Below are 16,919 nucleotides of genomic sequence, written 5' to 3' on the forward strand. Positions count from 1 at the left end.
AATATGTTTCACAAAACAGTAACAATGATTTGCATTTACTTTTAAAATTTTGGATGTCTTTGGAGGTCAAGATAAGAATGAATGGAATGTCAATCCAGCCATGTGTACGATGTACACAAGACCTTGCAAGGTCGTGAATGAATGAAATGCATCACACCAGATGTGTAAGGGCCAATGTCCTCACTTCGCAACAAGGAAGGCAGAGCGTTGAGCCGACCTTGACACAGTGAGCGATCGCCCGATGTTGTCAGCTCATGCGTATGCTTGCGCGTGCGTACACACTTCATTCTATAAAACACATTTTAATTTTTCTTATCACTCAATGCAACTTGGAGAGTGTGGAGAGTTCTCTACACGTATACTAGTGTGATAGGTGAGTGAAAACTTTTTATAGAATAACAAACTATTTTTTATTGATATATAACAAGTAAATTATGCGGTTAACAAAGTAGGTTATGTATATGCTGATATGCGATGCAATTGTCACCTTAACACAAAACTTGTAAATTATAGATTCATACAACCTCAGCTGAGTGAAGTGGAGGAAACACAATACTTGAAAATTATAGATTATAATGAAAATATATGTAATGGCTTGTGCCAAAACTAAATACTTGAAAATTGTGATTTACAAGATATAGGTTATATTGCTGAAAGACGATGTAATGTCAAGTCCGAAAATTTGTTACAAGATTATTAACAAAATAAGTAATAAGTAATATAATTATCATGATTTAAATTTTATGCATTTTAACAATGTTTATGTCAGTCATGTACTGATTAATATGTTTCACAAAACAGTAACAATGATTTGCATTTACTTTTAAAATTTTGGATGTCTTTGGAGGTCAAGATCTGCGTGAAACGTTCAGGTATGTAAACATCTGTTGTTCTCTGACCTGACAGCCGGATAACAAAATAACTTATAAGTAATAATAAAATTCATAAAATGTTAACTGAAACCCTAAAAGTAAATCTGAAAATTTGTTACAAGATTATTAACAAAATAAGTAATAAGTAATATAATTATCATGATTTAAATTTTATGCATTTTAACAATGTTTATGTCAGTCATGTACTGATTAATATGTTTCACAAAACAGTAACAATGATTTGCATTTACTTTTAAAATTTTGGATGTCTTTGGAGGTCAAGATCTGCGTGAAACGTTCAGGTATGTAAACATCTGTTGTTCTCTGACCTGACAGCCGGATAACAAAATAACTTATAAGTAATAATAAAATTCATAAAATGTTAACTGAAACCCTAAAAGTAAATCTGAAAATTTGTTACAAGATTATTAACAAAATAAGTAATAAGTAATATAATTATCATGATTTAAATTTTATGCATTTTAACAATGTTTATGTCAGTCATGTACTGATTAATATGTTTCACAAAACAGTAACAATGATTTGCATTTACTTTTAAAATTTTGGATGTCTTTGGAGGTCAAGATCTGCGTGAAACGTTCAGGTATGTAAACATCTGTTGTTCTCTGACCTGACAGCCGGATCTTGAGCACCACGCGACGTCCATGTTGATTGCAGACCTCCCTCACGTCCTCAATAGGGTAAGGTGTACCCTCCATCAACTCTCTTAGAGGAGTCCAGGGTTTCGGGGAGTACCTATTGATGACGGTGAGGAAGTGCTCCTCGGGGAGAATTTCATCCTCCTCCTGCTGTAACAACGTCATTATGGAGCTGTCCTCCTCCTCATCCTCTTCCACCGCACGTTTCTGTTGAAAAATATTTCATTAGACTCTTATTTGTTTCAGGTTATAAAATCATACAAGAGAGAGATCTTGCGCTCAACAGATTCACTACTCAAAACTGTGACTAATAACTCGCAAATTCTCTGACATGAGAGAGTGATCTTGCGCTCAACAGATTCACTACTCAAAACTGTGACTAATAACTCGCAAATTCTCTGACATAACTCTCAATTATCGGAAAAAATTTTTCACTTCATTACAATCAACATCTCCTTCTCCCTCTCCTTCTCCTTCTCCCTCTCCTTCTCCTTCTCCCTCTCCTTCTCCCTCTCCTTCTCCCTCTCCTTCTCCTTCTCCCTCTCCTTCTCCTTCTCCCTCTCCCTCTCCTCTCCCTCTCCCTCTCCCTCTCCCTCTCCTCTCCCTCTCCCTCTCCTCTCCTTCTCCCTCTCCTTCTCCCTCTCCCTCTCCCTCTCCTCTCCCTCTCCCTCTCCTTCTCCCTCTCCCTCTCCTTCTCCTTCTCCCTCTCCCTCTCCCTCTCCCTCTCCTTCTCCTTCTCCCTCTCCCTCTCCCTCTCCCTCTCCCTCTCCCTCTCCTCTCCCTCTCCCTCTCCATCTCCCTCTCCCTCTCCTTCTCCCTCTCCCTCTCCCTCTCCCTCTCCTCTCCCTCTCCCTCTCCTCTCCCTCTCCCTCTCCCTCTCCCTCTCCCTCTCCCTCTCCTTCTCCCTCTCCTTCTCCCTCTCCTTCTCCCTCTCCCTCTCCCTCTCCCTCTCCTTCTCCTTCTCCCTCTCCCTCTCCTCTCCCTCTCCCTCTCCTTCTCCCTCTCCTTCTCCTTCTCCCTCTCCCTCTCCCTCACCCCTCTCCCAGTGAGGACGAGGGGGAGGAAGAGAGACAGTGAGGGAAAAAATAATTTCCCTTTTTCCCTTTTCTACTGACAGATTAAAGTGAATCCATCTTTCTACTGTCAAATTAAAGTGAATCCATATTTCTACTGTCAAATTAAAGTGACTCCATCTAATGTTATACTGACAGTGAGAGTCAACCTTGGAAGATATGCTCAAATTATTCTCTCAGTCAGATCTTAAGTCAGCATCATGAATCTCTAAGAACCCAATTCAACTTATACTGACAGATTAAATCCCAGTCTAGTATAGATAAGAAACTCTTTTGTAGATGTGCTAAATACTGACAGTGAGAGTCAACCTTGGAAGATATGCTCAAATTATTCTCTCAGTCAGATCTTAAGTCAGCATCATGAATCTCTAAGAACCCAATTCAACTTATACTGACAGATTAAATTCCAGTCTAGTATAGATAAGAAACTCTTTTGTAGATGTGCTAAAACCCTATTACTCTTTAAGTTTCTCGTTCTAGAGTTAGTTGCAAGGATCTTTAAGTGCAAGGATATTACTTTAAATGCAACCCTAAAATCTTTAAATGCAAAGTGAATCCATCTTTATACTGAGTGAATACATCTTTATACTGTCAAATTAAAGTGAATGCTAGATGAGTGAATCCATCTTTCTACTGTCAAATTAAAGTGAATCCATCTTTCTACTGTCAAATTAAAGTGAATCCATCTTTCTACTGTCAAATTAAAGTGAATGCTAGATGAGTGAATCCATCTTTCTACTGTCAAATTAAAGTGAATCCATCTTTCTACTGTCAAATTAAAGTGAATCCATCTTTCTACTGACAGATTAAATTCCAGTCTAGTATAGATAAGAAACTCTTTTGTAGATGTGCTAAATACTGACAGTGAGAGTCAACCTTGGAAGATATGCTCAAATTATTCTCTCAGTCAGATCTTAAGTCAGCATCATGAAGCTCTAAGAACCCAATTCAACTTATACTGACAGATTAAATTCCAGTCTAGTATAGATAAGAAACTCTTTTGTAGATGTGCTAAATACTGACAGTGAGAGTCAACCTTGGAAGATATGCTCAAATTATTCTCTCAGTCAGATCTTAAGTCAGCATCATGAAGCTCTAAGAACCCAATTCAACTTATACTGACAGATTAAATTCCAGTCTAGTATAGATAAGAAACTCTTTTGTAGATGTGCTAAATACTGACAGTGAGAGTCAACCTTGGAAGATATGCTCAAATTATTCTCTCAGTCAGATCTTAAGTCAGCATCATGAAGCTCTAAGAACCCAATTCAACTTATACTGACAGATTAAATTCCAGTCTAGTATAGATAAGAAACTCTTTTGTAGATGTGCTAAATACTGACAGTGAGAGTCAACCTTGGAAGATATGCTCAAATTATTCTCTCAGTCAGATCTTAAGTCAGCATCATGAATCTCTAAGAACCCAATTCAACTTATACTGACAGATTAAATTCCAGTCTAGTATAGATAAGAAACTCTTTTGTAGATGTGCTAAATACTGACAGTGAGAGTCAACCTTGGAAGATATGCTCAAATTATTCTCTCAGTCAGATCTTAAGTCAGCATCATGAAGCTCTAAGAACCCAATTCAACTTATACTGACAGATTAAATTCCAGTCTAGTATAGATAAGAAACTCTTTTGTAGATGTGCTAAATACTGACAGTGAGAGTCAACCTTGGAAGATATGCTCAAATTATTCTCTCAGTCAGATCTTAAGTCAGCATCATGAAGCTCTAAGAACCCAATTCAACTTATACTGACAGATTAAATTCCAGTCTAGTATAGATAAGAAACTCTTTTGTAGATGTGCTAAATACTGACAGTGAGAGTCAACCTTGGAAGATATGCTCAAATTATTCTCTCAGTCAGATCTTAAGTCAGCATCATGAAGCTCTAAGAACCCAATTCAACTTATACTGACAGATTAAATTCCAGTCTAGTATAGATAAGAAACTCTTTTGTAGATGTGCTAAATACTGACAGTGAGAGTCAACCTTGGAAGATATGCTCAAATTATTCTCTCAGTCAGATCTTAAGTCAGCATCATGAAGCTCTAAGAACCCAATTCAACTTATACTGACAGATTAAATTCCAGTCTAGTATAGATAAGAAACTCTTTTGTAGATGTGCTAAAACCCTATTACTCTTTAAGTTTCTCGTTCTAGAGTTAGTTGCAAGGATCTTTAAATGCAAGGATATTACTTTAAATGCAACCCTAAAATCTTTAAATGCAAAGTGAATCCATCTTTATACTGTCAAATTAAAGTGAATGCTAGATGAGTGAATCCATCTTTCTACTGTCAAATTAAAGTGAATGCTAGATGAGTGAATCCATCTTTCTACTGTCAAATTAAAGTGAATGCTAGATGAGTGAATCCATCTTTCTACTGTCAAATTAAAGTGAATCCATCTTTATACTGTAAAAAGTGATTGGTTTGCTTTCCACCTGACAGTTAAGAAAAATTTCACAAATTTTCTATGTGCTGTACAAACCGCAGGCGTTGCTTTTTAAGTGTGCTCTCCGAGAATATCTATAGTAGACCGAGGCGTATCTAATTGTAGACAGACAACATGTACGAGCTTTATGCAATCTCAGTGCATGCAAGCAATAAACACACTGTAATTCCTTTCCGTTGTAGAAGAATCCATAACGTGCAAAGTTTCTTTTCTGAGCATTCGTATACATAGACGCCAATTTCATACTTTGCATTCGATTGTTTTCGCACAAGAAATTATTTGTTTGATACATATTTTTAATTTTTTGACACTTTCAGTAGGCAAAATTAAATTTTTAGATTCCTACAAGTTTATGTCTGAATCCTTGGAAGTATTGGTGCGTAATTTGGTAGAAAGTACAGACATGGAAAAGAAGTTGGGGAAAGAAAGTACATTGGAAAGAACTTCCTCCAATAGAATGATTTAACGCACACGCGAAGAATATCAACATGCACAAAGAGTGTTCTCAACATTCAATATTTTCATTACCTTTCAACTCAATGCTCGAACATTAACTCTGTGGGTAGATGACACAAGCTGATAAGTCATGATTTGTAAACTTTTCAGGAGAGCAATTTGAAAGTTTAGCAAAGCTAAAACACTGCATGACCTCGATTATGTTATGAACAATAATGTGCACTTAGCTGTAACAGAGTTGACTCTGAGGGGGCGTATCTCTTGATAAAAATGGACATAGATATCCTCAGACCTATATCACTGGGGGTATCAGCTCTATTGATGTCTTAACAGAATGATCTAAGTTGATCTTTTACATTTTTTATCTGCAATGTCATACAAGCATTTCCAAAGTTCATCGGAATTTGTAACAATAGTTGAGAAATCATTTGCACTACAATAATGTAGATGACCTGTATCTAGTATGTCCAATAATTCGAAAATCTCAGATAAAATTGGAAAATGTGAGGGAAAAAATAATTTCCCTGAGGAAAAAATTCTCTACTATCAGATTAAAGTGAATGCTAGATGAGTGAATCCATCTTTATACTGATTGGTTTGCTTTCCACCTGACAGTTAAGAAAAATTTCACAAATTTTCTATGTGTTGTACAAACCGCAGGCGTTGCTTTTTAAGTGTGCTCTCCGAGAATATCTATAGTAGACCGAGGCGTATCTAATTGTAGACAGACAACATGTACGAGCTTTATGCAATCTCAGTGCATGCAAGCAATAAACACACTGTAATTCCTTTCCGTTGTAGAAGAATCCATAACGTGCAAAGTTTCTTTTCTGAGCATTCGTATACATAGACGCCAATTTCATACTTTGCATTCGATTGTTTTCGCACAAGAAATTATTTGTTTGATACATATTTTTAATTTTTTGACACTTTCAGTAGGCAAAATTAAATTTTTAGATTCCTACAAGTTTATGTCTGAATCCTTGGAAGTATTGGTGCGTAATTTGGTAGAAAGTACAGACATGGAAAAGAAGTTGGGGAAAGAAAGTACATTGGAAAGAACTTCCTCCAATAGAATGATTTAACGCACACGCGAAGAATATCAACATGCACAAAGAGTGTTCTCAACATTCAATATTTTCATTACCTTTCAACTCAATGCTCGAACATTAACTCTGTGGGTAGATGACACAAGCTGATAAGTCATGATTTGTAAACTTTTCAGGAGAGCAATTTGAAAGTTTGGCATAGCTGCAAACATTCTATAATATTTTTTCTTACCCATTTTACACTAATATAATCAGCTGATCCTCGACTATTTAAATATCAAGGGATAAAACAATTTATTTAAATTAACTATTGAGAATTTTTGCAAGTGATGTCAGAGATATCATGTTTTGCCATCTGTCAAATGTTTCAAATCACAATGTAACAGTATAGGTAATATCTTAAAAATCGATTTTATAGAAATTTGAATATATGTTTTAAAAATTAATTGATATTATTTACAAGTATTGATCAAGTTAACCAAACTTGAACTGTTTGCAAAGTTGTATGGGTTATGTAGTTCTCAATATGGGTTATTGATTTTCAGATTTTATAATAGCCTACCAGTACATACACTTATCAAATTTTGTCATCTTTTGATAATTGGATTATAATACAAACCGGTAGAAGAGTGTTGAGATATATGTACTTATCAATATTTGTCAACTTGGGGTTTGGAAGAAAATGCAGTATCAGGCTTAAGCAAGGTCTATATCTCAGCTATTTAAAAAGGTACAACATATTTAGTTATACCATCTTATAGATCTAATTTTTCTGAACACAACCATATGCATAACTCAATATGGTCAAAAATGTGACTTATCAACTTGTGTCATCTACCCACAGAACTAAAGTTAATTAATTAATCATTACACTATCTAAAAGAAAAATGGAAATTTTCTATTAATTTGGAATAATACTTTGAATTCATCTATTCAGATCATCTATTTGAAATGCATTTGCAAAATGCATTTCAAATAGTTGATGTGAAAAAGTCATACAGATAAGAATGAATGGAATGTCAATCCAGCCATGTGTACGATGTACACAAGACCTTGCAAGGTCGTGAATGAATGAAATGCATCACACCAGATGTGTAAGGGCCAATGTCCTCACTTCGCAACAAGGAAGGCAGAGCGTTGAGCCGACCTTGACACAGTGAGCGATCGCCCGATGTTGTCAGCTCATGCGTATGCTTGCGCGTGCGTACACACTTCATTCTATAAAACACATTTTATTTTTTCTTACCCATTTTACACTAATATAATCAGATGATCCTCGACTATTTAAATAGTCTTACCCATTTTACACTAATATAATCAGCTGATCCTCGACTATTTAAATAGTCTTACCCATTTTACACTAATATAATCAGCTGATCCTCGACTATTTAAATAGTCTTACCCATTTTACACTAATATAATCAGATGATCCTCGACTATTTAAATAGTCTTACCCATTTTACACTAATATAATCAGATGATCCTCGACTATTTAAATAGTCTTACCCATTTTACACTAATATAATCAGATGATCCTCGACTATTTAAATAGTCTTACCCATTTTACACTAATATAATCAGATGATCCTCGACTATTTAAATATCAAGGGATAAAACAATTTATTTAAATTAACTATTGAGAATTTTTGCAAGTGATGTCAGAGATATCATGTTTTGCCATCTGTCAAATGTTTCAAATCACAATGTAACAGTATAGGTAATATCTTAAAAATCGATTTTATAGAAATTTGAATATATGTTTTAAAAATTAATTGATATTATTTACAAGTATTGATCAAGTTAACCAAACTTGAACTGTTTGCAAAGTTGTATGGGTTATGTAGTTCTCAATATGGGTTATTGATTTTCAGATTTTATAATAGCCTACCAGTACATACACTTATCAAATTTTGTCATCTTTTGATAATTGGATTATAATACAAACCGGTAGAAGAGTGTTGAGATATATGTACTTATCAATATTTGTCAACTTGGGGTTTGGAAGAAAATGCAGTATCAGGCTTAAGCAAGGTCTATATCTCAGCTATTTAAAAAGGTACAACATATTTAGTTATACCATCTTATAGATCTAATTTTTCTGAACACAACCATATGCATAACTCAATATGGTCAAAAATGTGACTTATCAACTTGTGTCATCTACCCACAGAACTAAAGTTAATTAATTAATCATTACACTATCTAAAAGAAAAATGGAAATTTTCTATTAATTTGGAATAATACTTTGAATTCGCCTATTCAGATCATCTATTTGAAATGCATTTGCAAAATGCATTTCAAATAGTTGATGTGAAAAAGTCATACAGATAAGAATGAATGGAATGTCAATCCAGCCATGTGTACGATGTACACAAGACCTTGCAAGGTCGTGAATGAATGAAATGCATCACACCAGATGTGTAAGGGCCAATGTCCTCACTTCGCAACAAGGAAGGCAGAGCGTTGAGCCGACCTTGACACAGTGAGCGATCGCCCGATGTTGTCAGCTCATGCGTATGCTTGCGCGTGCGTACACACTTCATTCTATAAAACACATTTTAATTTTTCTTATCACTCAATGCAACTTGGAGAGTGTGGAGAGTTCTCTACACGTATACTAGTGTGATAGGTGAGTGAAAACTTTTTATAGAATAACAAACTATTTTTTATTGATATATAACAAGTAAATTATGCGGTTAACAAAGTAGGTTATGTATATGCTGATATGCGATGCAATTGTCACCTTAACACAAAACTTGTAAATTATAGATTCATACAACCTCAGCTGAGTGAAGTGGAGGAAACACAATACTTGAAAATTATAGATTATAATGAAAATATATGTAATGGCTTGTGCCAAAACTAAATACTTGAAAATTGTGATTTACAAGATATAGGTTATATTGCTGAAAGACGATGTAATGTCAAGTCCGAAAATTTGTTACAAGATTATTAACAAAATAAGTAATAAGTAATATAATTATCATGATTTAAATTTTATGCATTTTAACAATGTTATGTCAGTCATGTACTGATTAATATGTTTCACAAAACAGTAACAATGATTTGCATTTACTTTTAAAATTTTGGATGTCTTTGGAGGTCAAGATCTGCGTGAAACGTTCAGGTATGTAAACATCTGTTGTTCTCTGACCTGACAGTCGGATCTTGAGCACCACGCGACGTCCATGTTGATTGCAGACCTCCCTCACGTCCTCAATAGGGTAAGGTGTACCCTCCATCAACTCTCTTAAAGGAGTCCAGGGTTTCGGGGAGTACCTATTGATGACGGTGAGGAAGTGCTCCTCGGGGAGAATTTCATCCTCCTCCTGCTGTAACAACGTCATTATGGAGCTGTCCTCCTCCTCCTCATCCTCTTCCACCGCACGTTTCTGTTGAAAAATATTTCATTAGACTCTTATTTGTTTCAGGTTATAAAATCATACAAGAGAGAGATCTTGCGCTCAACAGATTCACTACTCAAAACTGTGACTAATAACTCGCAAATTCTCTGACATGAGAGAGTGATCTTGCGCTCAACAGATTCACTACTCAAAAAATGTGAGTAATAACTTGGAAATTCTCTGACATAACTCTCAATTATCGGAAAAAATTTTTCACTTCATTACAATCAACATAAATGATTGCAGAAAACATAAATTAATCATTAATCATGCAAATTTTTGTTTCACACTCAAACAACAACTATTTTTCATATAAGTAATAAGTAATTTGTCATCAAAGTTATTGCAGAATAATATGATTGGATTTATAATAACAATATTATTCGAATTTCACGTTTCATTACTCATGCAAATTTTTGTTTCACACAAACAGTTTATGCATTATTCGAATCAGTAATTTGATATAGTAAGTAATATATATAAGTAATAACTCGGAAATTCTCCGATTACTTGAACTCAATTCAAATTGGTAGATAATTGAATTGTTTCATGCAACATATTCGAATTTATTATCGAAATTACTAAAACATGTTTTGAATTTTTATCCAAATTTCAATGCAACCATCGTGAGAATTTATCTGTGTTCAGATTGTTTTGATAGTACAATTAGATAGCTCAGTCTTCGCTCACAGTATAAGAATCAGTAAATGCACACAAAAGATTTATAAATTCACAATTTATAAAGATTTTGTGTACATTACAATAATAATTTTTTGTATGCTAACCTTTGATTGAGTGAGGACGCCAGGCTCCTCATCGTCGACAAACAGCCTCCTCTTGACAGACTGCTTGGTGGCGGGTACCGATGTGAGCGCTGCTCGGCGTGGTGCCCAAGTAGCTTGCGGGGGAGGGCTGCTGTCTCCCACGATGATGCTGGAATCCTCATCTTGGACGAAGATCCCTTGTTTCTTCAAGGGATCTGAGGTTGAGGCTGAGGAGGAGGGGGCGGCAGAGGTGGCAGCTGAGCTGAGGCTTTTCTGCTGCTTCTTCTGCTGCTTCTGCTGTTCCCAGTAGTTCAGCTCCCTCTCCGCAGGCGGGCTGTCTGGTAATAAGAATGAGGATGAGGATGCACGATGTGACTTGTCCATGGTGTCGAGAAGCGCGTACTGATAGCTCTCTAACGTGAATGATGATTTTCCACTGAGAAAAGCGATTATATAGCAAGTCGTTTCTCTGTCTGTTGCATGCTTGTACGAGTGAGATAGAAACACAAAGGAGGTGTGTATCACAATTGGCGAACACTGCCGATACTCCCCAGAGCTTTAGCTCGAGGTCATTATTGATTGTAAGTGAAAATTTTTGTTATATTCTCATATTTTTGTGAAAGTGTTGATTTTTATAATATATATTTAGTGTTACAGTTTGGTTACATTGTTTTTCCACAGCATTTTCTCACCTCACTACTCATAAGCAATTGTGCTCTCGTGAAGGAACCTTACCTGCATCTAGAAAATCATAGCCGAGGTGCTAGCTGAGCTTCATTTCGTCAAATCAACACATGTAAGTTCATTTTTACTTAAATTTTTCTCCTCCTCCTCTCCTCGGAGGACAATTGTTCTCCTCCTCCTCCCCTCCGAGGACAAAAATTGTCCTTTGTCCTCCTCCTCCTCCTCCACTCGTTTAGCAGGAAAGAAAAAATGAGAGAGGAATCAGGAGAAGGGGTGAGAGCTCAATGTCATGAGGATTGTCACAATAATTTTCTTTATTTTTTAATTATTATACATACATCAAAGCATATCTATGCCCAAATCAAATACAGAAAGTAACTCTTTCCTTATTCCTACTAGGAATAAAACATCTAGCTTGATTCTAATTTTATAATTCAAATCTATGTTCGGCTTTTCAAATTCTTCCTCTAACCAATAGTTTGAAAATGCTTCCACATTTTCAAACTGTAGGATATACCGAGTATTGTTTCTATTGTACACTTCTTTTATTGCAATAATGACTAACTCTATACCTTGTGGTAACTCTTCCAATCTTTTACACTCTCCTACTTTCACTTTCCCTTTAATTTCCAGCACTGTGATGTTATTATACTGCTCCACTTCTTTTTGTGTGAAGGGAGTGTCTTCCAAGTTTTTCCAAACATCTGGGAGAAACTTAACTGATTCTATTCTAGGAAATGTATGCCCATTATAGCTTGACATAGCATTGACTGTAATTACACAAATTTTCTCTTCCCTTGGTAGACAAATAATTTCTTTTTTGTCAGTGTAAGGGATTACAAAATAACCCTCTTTCTTGAGAGTTTCGATAGCTTTGTATGCATTAATGAAAACATTTTTATGACAGCCCTTTACAAAGTAAACGTTTTTCAAACCATCTTTCTCCCCTAGTACACCTACATATGGGAATTTCCCAGTATTATTCACAGTAAATGCAGTCACATTATAAACTCCACTAGGCTCAAAATTTCGCCAATGTGAATGGTCCAAGTTCCTCTCAAATTTTCTATTTTAAAATTCTTCTAGCTGCTTATGCTGTTCCCTAAATGACTGTGTGGCTTCAAAAAACTCAATTTTCCTCCGTTTTTAGATCAATTTCATCCAGTTCTAGCTTACGCTTCTTGGCTGATAGCACTGAGATAGGAGACAAGGGTATGGAGGAAGCTCACAAGTTATGTTTGGCCGTTTTCTTAAGACTTGTGGTATTAAGTTACCTGTTGCTACAAGACCCAACTCATCTAGGTCAACAACTTTGGATATGGTAGAGAAAACTGTGGTTGACTTGGAGAAAAAAGTCTCTCCACTCTCCACACTTTTGTGAGAAACTGATATTATTTTTGTTTGATGGATCCTCGAAAATTTCCACATAATTAATAGGTAGTAGATTAAAGCTAAATGCAGAGATTACATAGGATATTATTTTATTTCTATGTTGTGGGTCAGTGGGAAGCTTTACTTGTACTCCACTCAATTTGCTGGTATTGCTATTACCCCCAGTAAACATACTGTAGAAGATCATTATAGATCAAACAACAACTATTTTTCAAATTATCTGTCAGTTTTCTCCACATTTTAGCCAAGGACACAGAATAAATTGGAGCATTTTGGAAATAATTTCTACTATCATTCAAGAGTGACAAGCTATCTTGAATAGGCTCAAAGGTTTTGCTATTGGCCCAACTCAAACAATCAATCCCAACAGTTTTATTGTTATCTGCTATCACATTATAGTCTTCTTTATATTCTCCTTGGAAACAAAAATGATGATTTGTAGTTAGAAAATCACACTTTAGTGAACCGTCTTGGATAGATAAGAGTCAATTACTAACTAAGTAAATATTTTACAATTGATTATATACGCTGATCATTCCAACTTATAGTTTAATATGTTTTCAGATATGTGCTCTCGAACGGAAATCATTTGATGAATATATAAGCTTAGTATATTATAAATAGGCATTTTAATGAATTACGTAAATATGATTCTGTTTCTTTAGAAAAAATGGCGAGAATACAAAGTTATCGTTGTGAACTAACTGAACTATTGGAGACGCATCACCAATTATTGGACCAGTTAGCAGAAAAAGGATGGACAAATCTACAATATTTAACATTTGTGAGAGATTATGAAAAATTAGGAGTTTGGCATAGTGATAACTATAATCATATTTTAGTTTGTGAATTATACGGTACATCATATGATAAATTCTGGGAAAATGGCAATATCCCAGGCTCATACAGATGTGATTGTGGTCATCTTAAAGAGTCTATCGATAAAATTAAGAAGGTTATAACAGAAAAAAATAAACATTTAACAAAAGAACAATTAAATAAACTTATCTGGAATTTTTTACGAGATTCTTCAGATGAGACAGGCTTAGAACAAGATTGATAGCATATTCTGTTTAATTTCAGATTGGAGATGGATTCAATTTCATTTGATAAGAACTATTTTTCGAATAAAATCGATAAAAAATATAGATGTTGTTATTTCGAACTTATTGACAAAACAATATTAGAATTGAATAATTTCGGAAAAGAAGGACTAACGTTTGAGGAATATTTAACATTTATAAAACCTGGTAAAAGTGAAGAACAGAAGTCAGAACATATAAGCGTATGTTATATTATAAATAAGAATATAGTTGATAGACATCAAAGATGCGAATTAAAGGAAATTCCTGAATTTTGCTATTGTAATTCATTAGGTTGGTTGAATATTCGAATGTATTATTTCATTGATGATAGGTTAACAGATAAAAACATTGATAGTGTAAGATTTACATTTGAAATTATGAAAATGTGTGGCGAATCAGCGATGTTGTACAAACTTTAACTTTTTTACAGAGATTATGATGAACTCGTTAATTGAGGAGAGAATAAAACTATTAAATACTAAAAGCTTTGAATGTGAAAATTAATTGTAATACTTGTAGAGGTTTAAGGAATAAATGTATTAGTTGTAAGTTAGAATAATATATGAAGGCGGTTTAGTCTGATTACACTCTATATTTCCTTCTCAACCTGTAACGTATAGCTTGCAAGATCTAAACGGAGAAGTAATTAGTGGGCGGTTTTATGCAGAAGAAATTAAAAAAACGCAATTAAACGAAACGGAGAGACAAGTGTATTTGATTGAAAAAATATTAAAACGTGATAAAAAAGGACTGTTAGTGAAATGGATTGGGTTTTCAACACCTAGCTATATTAGATGAAAAATAATCAATTGTAAATATCATGATGTACATTTGTTGAAAATATATTAGAAGTATTATTTGACATTGGTTCTCATTTCGTTCTTCTTTTGAACATCTGTCTGATGATGTGGAGAGGGGTGGTCTGCATTCCAATCTCTGGGAAACGCCTCTCTATACATCATCATGACCTCGCTCATTGTTCAGTGGCTTATCAGATCACGCTCTGTACGTTTGAGTCAATTACCAATTGTTAACTCATGATTACAAATAAAGAAAAGCCTGCATTTTGTAAAAATGGAGTTGCATGTCTAAACACCATTCATTACAAGATTATTTATTGTTACTAGTAAATTCTATTCTGGCCTAGTTGTCTGTGCCTCTTATTCTTCTTGAAGAAGAAGAAGAAAATGATGAAGATAAAGAGGAAGAAGAAGAGAGGATCAGGAGACGATGAATATGTTTGGAAAGAAGAGAAGAAAAAGTACATCACTTTTGGAATAGAACTAGTAGTTCTGTGAACAGTAGACCTCACACAGTATTCTCATCCACAAGTACCTGATTGAAACCACGGTATTTAGATATTTCTTCTTCTATATACTGTGATTGAAACTATAGACATTATAGAAATACAGTAATAGACTGGCTTCTCCACACATCTGTGTAATCACTTGTCAGCTGATTTATGATGAATAATTCTATAGTCTGAATTTTACTCTAATATTGGCGTATGAAGAAGGCTCCTTTTTCCTTTTATATCATCCTTGAAATGCAAAATTCCCAAAAACCTTGTATATACGTCGGCGCGCAATTAAAAAAGGAACATAGCTGTCAAATTTCATGAAAATCTATTAGCGCGTTTCGCCGTAAATGCGCAACATATAAACATTTAAACATTAAGAGAAATGCGAAACCGTCGACTTGAATCTTATACCTCACTTCGCTCGGTCAATAAAAGCGAACAGAATATTGATAATTAAAGAGAAAGAGAAGTTTTATTTGAAGAAAATGAATAGTGAAATTTAAAGTAAAATGTAAATGTTTATTCATTCAGATAGCATATAGCTTCAAGATGGATGAAGCTTTTACATAAACAAGCATCTTATTCAGCGTGTCTATCTTATCAGCTTCTTTCCTTTCAAATAGCGTTTATAATAATGTGAACCATATTAAAGCCAGATGGCTTCTTCCTTCTTATCTTGAAGACTTGAATCGTTTACTTCCTCTACTGAGAAAAGAATGCTTGGTGATTTCAGCTTTCTTCATGTTTGAAAATGTTGACTTTCTTTCAAATGTTTCTATTAAATCTCAATTCTTCCAAATTCTAGTATGAACTTGAAAAAATCATTTTGAAGATAGGAATCCTTTTGAGCATAGGAATAGACATAGAATTAGGAAATGACAATCTTCCTAGGAAAATAAGCCTAGGAGAGTGATCCTGGAAATGTTTATTAACTACGAGCAGGAGTTACCCGTGCTTCGCAAGGGCAGTTGAAAGCACGAATAGATTCTTTTCATTTGATTGACATTGTTTTCAATTGATTAATTAAAATATTAGCCAATAACCATCCTCAGTAAATTAAGAATCTTCATGCAAAATTTCCAGTTAATCAGTTCAGTAGTTCAGACGTGAAGATGTGTGAAACATGTATTTCGTAACCTGTATATACAGTACAGTTATACAGTGCAGTTGTACAGTTATTCTTGTGTCACCCTATATATATATTTTTACACTTATATACAATTACAAATGAATTTACATAATATAGACTGAGAAAATATTTTTTTGAAGTGCATATGAAAAAAGCAGTTGTCAATAGTTGTAGCTAATATTGTTATGCATTAACATGAATTTGGAAAGAATATTTGAAAACATCCTTGCAACTAACTCTAGAACGAGAAACTTAAAGAGTAATAGGGTTTTAGCACATCTACAAAAGAGTTTCTTATCTATACTAGACTGGAATTTAATCTGTCAGTATAAGTTGAATTGGGTTCTTAGAGATTCATGATGCTGACTTAAGATCTGACTGAGAGAATAATTTGAGCATATCTTCCAAGGTTGACTCTCACTACACTTGCATATGTTTTACCAGTACATGGAATCTCAAAGTGAGTATTATTATTTCTTGCTTTCATATTACAGAATCAAACAGTGATTCAACAAGTTAATATGCAAGTAATAACTATTAACTGAATCAGTAATTTCCAACTCTTGTAATGTGAACAGATCTATTAGTATAAT

The 16,919-nt window shown here is 34.5% G+C and overlaps 1 protein-coding gene and 1 long non-coding RNA gene across 3 annotated transcripts; one reads left to right on the forward strand and one right to left on the reverse strand.

Moving 5' to 3' along the window:
• Nucleotides 1-1,050: 1,050 nt before the first annotated feature.
• Nucleotides 1,051-11,422, reverse strand: LOC111060710. Of its 2 annotated transcripts, none has more exons than XM_039435211.1 (3): nt 10,758-11,422; nt 1,504-1,738; nt 1,051-1,201 (listed from the first exon to the last, which is right to left on the reverse strand). In XM_039435211.1, the coding sequence occupies exons 1-3, from the start codon at nt 11,118-11,120 to the stop codon at nt 1,083-1,085; spliced, it is 717 nt and encodes a 238-aa protein (XP_039291145.1). In that variant the 5' UTR covers nt 11,121-11,422; the 3' UTR covers nt 1,051-1,082. The 2 variants fall into 2 exon arrangements, with proteins under 2 accessions (XP_039291145.1, XP_039291144.1); XM_039435210.1 differs by lacking the exon at nt 1,504-1,738 and adding an exon at nt 9,723-9,960.
• On the forward strand, nt 9,957-13,881 carry LOC120352901. The gene is made up of 3 exons (XR_005572126.1): nt 9,957-10,129; nt 11,418-11,532; nt 13,478-13,881. It is a non-coding gene; the product is annotated as an uncharacterized LOC120352901 (long non-coding RNA).
• Nucleotides 13,882-16,919: the final 3,038 nt, after the last annotated feature.

Source organism: Nilaparvata lugens, chromosome 9, assembly GCF_014356525.2.
Source record: "Nilaparvata lugens isolate BPH chromosome 9, ASM1435652v1, whole genome shotgun sequence".
In the NCBI taxonomy this organism is placed as follows: Eukaryota; Metazoa; Arthropoda; class Insecta; order Hemiptera; family Delphacidae; genus Nilaparvata; species Nilaparvata lugens.

Bases quoted from the DNA above. Each gene is read 5' to 3' on its own strand.
- LOC111060710 (XM_039435210.1), bottom strand. From the start codon at position 11,120: ATGGACAAGTCACATCGTGCATCCTCATCCTCATTCTTATTACCAGAC. The intron at 9,961-10,757 runs GTTAGCATACAA...ATTTTTCAACAG, and splicing joins GCGTCCTCACTCAATCAAAG to AAACGTGCGGTGGAAGAGGA. The intron at 1,202-9,722 runs GTCAGAGAACAA...TCCGGCTGTCAG, and splicing joins GCTCAAGATCCGACTGTCAG to GTCAGAGAACAACAGATGTT.